The sequence below is a fragment of the Lynx rufus genome, unplaced genomic scaffold, assembly GCF_022079265.1.
Source record: "Lynx rufus isolate CCGP_SWC_20201006 ecotype Redwood Valley unplaced genomic scaffold, mLynRuf1.p SCAF_4, whole genome shotgun sequence".
In the NCBI taxonomy this organism is placed as follows: Eukaryota; Metazoa; Chordata; class Mammalia; order Carnivora; family Felidae; genus Lynx; species Lynx rufus.
This window is the reverse complement of record NW_025814856.1, coordinates 25,705,353-25,713,356: the sequence shown is the minus strand read 5'-3', so window position 1 is coordinate 25,713,356 and position 8,004 is coordinate 25,705,353. Positions and strand designations below refer to the sequence as shown.

Sequence of the window (8,004 nt, the reverse complement as noted above, 5' to 3'; positions counted from 1 at the left end):
AACCTGAGCTGAAATCAAGAGTCAGATGCTCAAATGACTGAGCCACCCAGGCACTCCAAGATTTTATTTCTGCCCCCCACTCAGGAAGTCCCCCTTAAAATTTCTTGCAGGGCTGGTTTAGTGGTCACAAACTCCTTTAATTTTTTTTGTCTAGGAAACTTTTAATCTCTCCTTCTGTTTTGAATGACAGCCTTGCTGGATAAAGAATTCTTGGCTGCATATTTTTTCGATTTAGCACATTAAATATATCCTGCCACTCCTTTCTGGCCTGCCAAGTTTCTGTGGATAGGTCTGCAGCAAACCTTTTCCCTTGTATCTTAAGAACTTTTTTTTCCCCTTGCTGCTTTCATGATTCTTTCCTTGCCTGAGTACTTTGTGAATTTGACTATGATATGCCTTGTTGATGGTCAGTTTTTATTGAATCTTAAGGGACTCCTCTGTGCTTCCTGGATTTTGATGTCTGTGTCCTTCCCCAGGTTAGGAAAGTTTTCCACTATGATTTGCTCACATAACCCTTCTACCCCTTTTTCTCTCTCTTCATCTTCTGGGACCCCTATGATTCTGATGTTTTTCCTTTTTAATGAGTCACTGATTTCTCTAATTCTTTAAAAATTTTTTTTTAACATTTATTCATTTTTGAGAGACAGAGAAAGAGCATGAGCGGGAAAGGGGCAGAGAGAGGGAAACACAGAATCTGAAGCAGGCTCCAGGCTCTGAGCTGTCAGCACAGAGCCCGATGCAGGGCTGAAAGTCACAGACCGTGAAATCGTGACCTGAGCCGAAGTCGGACGCTCAACCGACTGAGCCACCCAGGCGCCCCTGATTTCTCTAATTCTTAAATCATGCTCTTTTGCCTTAGTCTCTGAACACTTTCCTCTGAACACTGCTGTTAGCTGCAGCCCACAGGTCTGACACATCACATTTTCATATGTTCTTTTTTTTAAGATCTGTGTTCCACTCTTCTCAATAAATTAAAATATTCAGACCAAGTCCTGCATTCCAACTTAAACTATGAAGTTCATCTCACTTTATTTCTAGAACTACTTGGCTGCAGACTCTCTGTAAATAGATTCAGAAGAATGAAACTCCAAGGATTTTAAGGGCTCCTAAGTGCAACAGACAAGTGTCACAAGGAACAGTTTGATGACTCTTGTCTTTTGTTTCTGATATACAATTTCAGCTGAATAAAAATTGTAGAGGTGCCTGGGTGGCTCAGTTGGTTGGGTGTCTGACTTCGGCTTGGGTCATGATCTCGTGGTCTGTGAGTTTGAGCCCCGCATCGGGCTCTGTGCTGACAGCTCAGCGCCTGGAGCCTGCTTCGGATTCTGTGTCTCCCTCTCTCTCTTCCCCTCCCCAACTCGTTCTCTTTCTCTCTCTCTCAAAAATAAATGAACAATAAAAAATTTTGAATAAAAATTGCAAATAAGACTTAAAAGAAAACTAATAACCCATCCAAACCAGGCTTTCCAATGCCTTAGAATAAGCCTTAAAACAAACAAAACAAAACGCCCTTTTTAAAATTGACATGAAATCTGCCAACACTGCACTTAAATAGGAGCTTAGGAATGGAAACTGTCTGCATGTTGCTGATCTAGATTTATTAAATTTATGTCATGTCATTGTGATCACTTTTACAGCTGTTTAGACTTATTTTCAATCACATTACTGTTCACAGAATTCACAGAATTCATTAACAAACTAGTATTTTACACCCAAGGGTCTTCAGTAGCACAGCAAGATAGACACGAGGCCCACGAGGTGCTTTTGTGTGATTATTTAGATACAGATGTCTAGAACATTATTGCTTTATTAGTCCTATTTTTAAAAATAATAAGTTATTCCCAGGAAACCCACCCTGCCGGGTGCTCTTCGCACTGTGACTGTCCTAGGGTCCCTCGTGATGGAGCTGACATGTGGGGGCCCATCAAACCACCCACCTGTGTTCCCCACTGCTCTGTCAGGTGGGAGGGCTGGCAGCAGTGGAAACACACCCCTCCTCGCATGTTAATGTTTTTCATAGCTTGCTGTTTCCCTCCCTGATCTTGCAGCTGACGAACTGCATTCATATAGGGGTCTCTAACATAAAACTTAAACTAGACATAGACAAGAGGGGCTCAGCAAATGGAGACTAATGCTCCTAAAACAGCCACTGACCATGCAGGGGAGGATGTTGAAGCAACAGAAAAACCTCGAGTCTCAGTCTGTGAGGGATGTTTTGAAAGAAAACGGTCTCGGTGATTAGGGTCCAAGGCAGCCGCTTTGCAACATGAACTTGAAGACTTCTGGGTAGATTTCATGGCTGGGTTTTCTTAATTTTGTTCCATGTGAGTTTCTACATTGTGAAAAATATCTTGGAGATCTGCTCGTGGCTCCCGAAGCTCTGTGGATCTGTCGAGACTGGGGATAGGGGACTGGCTTCCTCAGGGACGCTGGCTCTCTGACCGCGTTTGGGGCAGGATCCCTGAGAAGTGGTGGCCGCGTCAGATTTTGGAGATGGGGGCAGATGCTCAGTGCCAAATGCAGGCTGCGGTCGTGGGGCCTCAGTCCAGCTTCTTGTTGTTGCTTGTGTTGTGCACAGAAGCTAAGAAGTCGACAATGAGCTTGGCTGTCTTCCGGGGCCTCTCCATCACCACTGAGTGCCCACAGTTTTCCAGAAGTTCCACCTGGCAGTTGGCAATCGACTTGGCCAGCATGTCTGCCCCAGACACGTCGAGCACCTGTAGGCAGGACGAGAGAGGAAACCAGATAGAAAAGACTCAGATGCCTGAGTACACGCTTTCAGGGAACAGAATGCCACCTGAAGCCTGGCAGGGGTGATTTGTGGGATCAAGTCACTTCGGTGTCGGGGCTTGTGCCCTCTGACAGATATGACTGCATGCCTCACATTTTCTTCTGCAATTTGGTGCTAGGAGTTGTGTCACTGCCAGCATTACTAAAGTGGAAATACACAGCCCCTGCCTGGTCTGGTAGGGAAGCCAGACTGGTCAGCAGGCGAGGGTTCTGTTGGGGGAGCATCCTGGGAGCTGAGAGTGCACAAGGGAGGAGGATTCATGGATGATGCGGGACAGGGGGGCACATCATGGCAAGAGCAGGAGACGGCAGTTAGCTTGGTGCTGAGACACGGCACGCAGGGAGTGGGGAATGCATGGTGGAGAGATGGGGTAGGGAAGAGGGGCCTGTTCCCCCAGCCATGACTGGGGCTCAGGCCTCCATCTGACAGCAGTGGGGGTCTGCGGGGCTATGTTAGGGATGGACATGATCAGTCCAGCTGTGGGAAAGACACACAAACAAGATGCAAGAGGTGAATGCTAATTATCCCAAGCTGGAGATGGGGGAATGGTATCTCTTTGAAGGTCTTCTGGGGGTCCCCAGAGCTGTGTGACTGAAGGCCTTGAAGTTTGTGAATAACGGGGAACGCTCTTCTGATATGAAAGCCACCACTCTCCGGGGCTGACCCTTTCCCAATAAGGCATTTAATTTCATTGTGCCCTAGGTTACCTGGCCATTTACACCAATCCAGTGTTTCCTCCCCAACACCCTATGTAGTCTCAGATTTGCATTCGTTCCCTTTCATGGCTTTCACCTTCGACTCATCCCACGCAAGAGGACCCCTCCCCTCATCCTCAACACAAAAGCAGGACCCACAACAAACTCAAGTGCTGTCTGTTTTCTTTTTTCCTTAAAAATTTTTTTTAATACTTATTTTTTTTTTTTGAAAGAGAGAGACAGAGTGCAAGCTGGGGAGGGGTAGAGAGAGGGAGACACAGAATCTGAAGCAGGCTCCAGGCTCTGAGCTGTCAGCACAGAGCCGGATGCGGGGCTTGAACCCACAGACTGCGAGATCATGACCTGAGCCAAAGTTGACGCTCAACCAACTGAGCCACCAAGGTTCCCCAAGTGCCTTCTGTTTTTGAGCTTCATTTTCATCAGTCCAGACCATTAGAACCAAGATTTTCCACCCAGGAAGTGGAGCGAGAAGCATCCCTCAGCCAAGGCACAGAGCACAGCAAAGTACCCCCGGGGCCACAAATAGGAGCAGCTAATGGGGAGCTTAGTGAGGGGGACACCCTGCAGAGGAATCAGACACCTCTGTCTTCCCCTCAGTCACAGGTAAGGCTGCCGTGGCACCTGTCTGAGCAGAAATAAAGTCCAGATTCTGTGGAAATGCAAGTGGACTCAACTGGTCAAAGTATGAAAAAGTAGAAACTCCCAACTGAATATCCTACAGAGAGCTCAAAAATACCCACATGAGCCTCTAGCTTTGACCCTGTTATGCTGGCCAAATCCAGCATTCCCTACGGTCACTCAGAGGTACATGCAATAACAGCTGTGTGGACCCTCATGCACGTCTACGGGAACCACACCAGCTGTTTCTTGGGCAAGACATTCATACAGATGGTCAAACAATCTTCCTCCATCCCATTTCAGGCCAAGGCCAAAATTAGGGTGAAGAAAGTGGGGCACTGGCCTTGGGCACAAAACCTAAGCAGGCTCCAAAAAACTCAGTCATCAATATGGAGATTATTATTTTTTTAAGTAAGCTCCAGGGTGGAGCCCAACGTGGGGCTTGAACTCAAGACCCTGAGATCAAGAGTTGGATGCTTAACCAACTGAGCCACTCAGGTGCCCCAAGATGAAGATTATTTTAATGCAGTATTTAAAACAAACATTAATGCAAAAAGATCCATCATGAATAAAATATAAAAATTATAAAGATAGGATCTAACCTTAGTTTGAGCCCTGTTAGGCATGATAATGTAAGTAGACCATAAGCTGCTGGAGGGTAGGGATCCTGTCTGTCTTGGTCCCTGCTATATTCCCAGGGTCTAATATGGTGTCAGGCACATACTAGGTGCTCAATATAAATCTGTTAGCTGACTTAAATGCATAGGCAGTCAGTTAGTGGGTTTGTCCCTTTGCTAGTTTATTTACTTTTTTTTAAATAAGGCATCTTTTTTCTTTAAGTTTATTTATTTATTTTGAGAGAGCCAGAGAGAGGAGAGTGCTAGCAGGGGAGGGGCAGAGAGAGAGGGAGAATCCCAAGCAGGCTCTGTGCTGTCAGCTCAAACCCACGAAACTGTGAGATCATGACCTGAGTCAAGATCAAGAGTCAGATGCTTAACCAATTGAGTCACCCAGGCGCCCCTATTTACTTTCTAACTTGCTCACTCATTCACTGTGTACTCTGGGTCTCCTGCATACCAGGCACTGTGCTAGCAGGATGAAGGGACATGAATAGTAATAAACCTTGTGTATCTCCACAAGGCCCTCCCACTCTGTGGGACTGAACACAGAGGGGAAATACTTAAACTGCTGTGTAGAAATCCTCTCAGGTTTAGTTGTGCAGGCTGTATACTGGTCAAATCCAGGGGGCATGACTGACATAAACAACAATGTGCATAGCTCCCTGCAGTCTACAGTACAGCAGCTACGGAACCTACAGGGGTCCAAAGAACAGGGAGACTGCATTCAGCCTGGAAGGGGCTGGCCAGTGACACCAAATGTTGATGATAGAGCAGGAAAAGAGCCAGATGCTTGGGAAGCAAAAGGCTATGAAATAAAGGGCCCCTAAAGCCTTTGCTATTTGGATTCTGCCCTGGGGATGGTCCATAGAACACACAGAAGATCTGATTGTATTTATAGCAGGCCCATGGAACGTTATGCTCTTTTTTCAGAACAAAATGGACTCCAGAGTCCTGGAAGAAATTCTGGACCCTAGCCAGAGGCCAACTATCACAGGCAAAGGACATGAGTAATAAACAACTTATTTTTGTGTAACTGGAGAAAGATCACCCTCATATGTATTCACTTAAGCCTCACATTTACCCTAGTAGAAGAGAAACACAGGATTTGGAGTGGCTGAGTGGCTTGCTCAAGGTCACGGGCCAATACAGGGCAAAGGCAGGGCTGGAACCTAGACTTTGTCTAAGCCCAGCAACCTGGTTTCTGCATTGTCCCCTTGTTGGTCCCTGAGAGCCCCAAATAACCTTTGGGGTTTCTAGAATGAAGAAAGGCTTTCATTGTTCTAACTTGATTCTGATTGAATAAGCCCCTGCTGGCCTACTCTGTGTCCTGCTTCTCCCCTCAGATGTACACAAAGCTTCTTTTAGTCCTTTGGCTGCTGCAGAAGAGATCACGTGAGCCCTCCCTCCTCTCCATGCCCACCTCCCTGCACTATACATCCTTGACACGCCTGGCCGATCTGGGATAGCTGCACACTGATGCTATCACCGCTCCCTCCCCCCATGTGCTGGGCACACAGTCCTGGCTTCTCCTTCCAGGAGACCATCCTGACCTTAGAAAGGCTCCATTTCTGGGGCGCCTGGGTGACTCAATAGGTTGAGCATCCAACTTCTGCTCAGGTCATGATCTCGCGGTTCATGAGTTTGAGCCCCGTGTCGGGCTCTGTGCTGACAGCTCAGAGCCTGGAGCCTGCTTCGGATTCTGTGTCCCCCTCTCTCTCCACCCCAGCCCTGCTTGTGCTCTCTCTCTGTCTTTCAAAACTGAATAAACATTAAAAAAAATTAAAAAAAAAAAAAGAAAGGTTCCATTTCTCATTGCCTCCTCTTCCTTTACATTTTAGAAGAACTCTGAGTTAAGATACAATTTCTAAAGAACAGTTGCAAACAAAAAACATAAATCAGTATGGAGGCTCTATTATCACTTGTGTCCCCCCTAAAATTCATATCTTGAAGTACCAACTGCCAATCCTTCAAAAGGTGACTTTATTTGAAAATAGGGTTGTTGCAAATGTAATTAGTTAAGATGAGGTCATACAAGTGCAGGGTGGACCCCTCACTCAATATGATTGGCCCCCTTACAAAAATTTAAACAGAGACACACAGGTATAGGGAGAATGCCATGTGAGGATGAAGGCTGACAGCAGGGTGAGATATCTATTAGCCAAGGAACACAAAGATTGCCAGCATCCACCAGAAGCTGGGGAAGAGGCATGGTACAGATTCTCCCTGACAGCTCCCAGGAGGAACCAAATTGCTGACAACTTGAACTTGGACTACTAGCTTCTAGAACCCTAAGATAGTCAATTTCTATTGTTTAGGCCACCCAGTTTGTGGTACTTTGTTATGACTATCCCAGCAAACTAATACAGAGCCATCTAATAAAACCTATTAAAACATTATTATTAAAAAAAAAATTTTTTTTAAAGTAAGCTCTATACCCAACGTGGGGCTTAAACTCACAACCCCGACTTCAAGAGTTGCATGTTCTACCGAATGATCCAGCCAGGCACTCCTAACACCTATTAAAATTTTAAAAAGCACTTGCCTTTTGACCCAGTGGGTCCACACCAAAGAATTCACACTTTGCGTATGCTCTCACACTCCACAAACTCATACCTGTACTGATGTTCACTGAGGTACTGTTTAATAGCAAAAAACTAGAAATTATCTAAATGACCATTAGTAGGGCACTAATTATATACACTGTGGCAGAGCCATAAAATGGAGTACTATGCAGCTGTCACAAGAGTCACGTAGGGGCACCTGGGTGGCTCAGGCAGTACGTGTCTGACTCTTGATTTCCACTCAGATCATGATCTCACCGTTCACAAGATCAAGCCCTGTGTTGGGTTCAGTGCCGACAGGGCAGAGCCTGCTTGGGATTCTTTCTCTGCATCTCTCTCTCTGCCCTTCCCCCCACTCACTCTCTCCCTCAAAATAAATACATAAACTTAAAGAAGAAAAAGAAAAGGGGTGTGTAGGTGGCTCAGATGGTTGAGTATCTGACTTCAGCTCAGGTTATGATCTCACAACTTGTGGGTTCGAGCCCCACAGTGGGTTCTGCCCTGACAGCACAGAGCCTGCTTCAGATCCTCTGTCTCCATCTCGCTGCCCCTTTCCTGCTCATTCTCTCTCTCTCTCTCTCTCTCTCTCTCAAAAACAAACAAACATTAAAAAAAAGAAGAAGAATGTAAACTTTGCTTGGGGCAAGAATCATTCACAGATGGTAAATCTAGGGTGGGGGGGAATGTTTGATGAGGAA

General features: G+C 46.0%; 1 protein-coding gene across 2 annotated transcripts in view; it reads right to left on the bottom strand.

Moving 5' to 3' along the window:
• Positions 1-1,577: 1,577 nt before the first annotated feature.
• ABHD6 (abhydrolase domain containing 6, acylglycerol lipase) overlaps positions 1,578-8,004 on the bottom strand; it is a 53,281-nt gene continuing 46,854 nt past the window's right edge. For both annotated transcript variants that reach the window (XM_047096598.1, XM_047096599.1), the window contains one exon: positions 1,578-2,717. In XM_047096598.1, the coding sequence (XP_046952554.1) occupies positions 2,541-2,717 (177 nt within the window). In that variant the 3' untranslated portion in view covers positions 1,578-2,540. The remainder of the gene's footprint in view (positions 2,718-8,004) is intronic.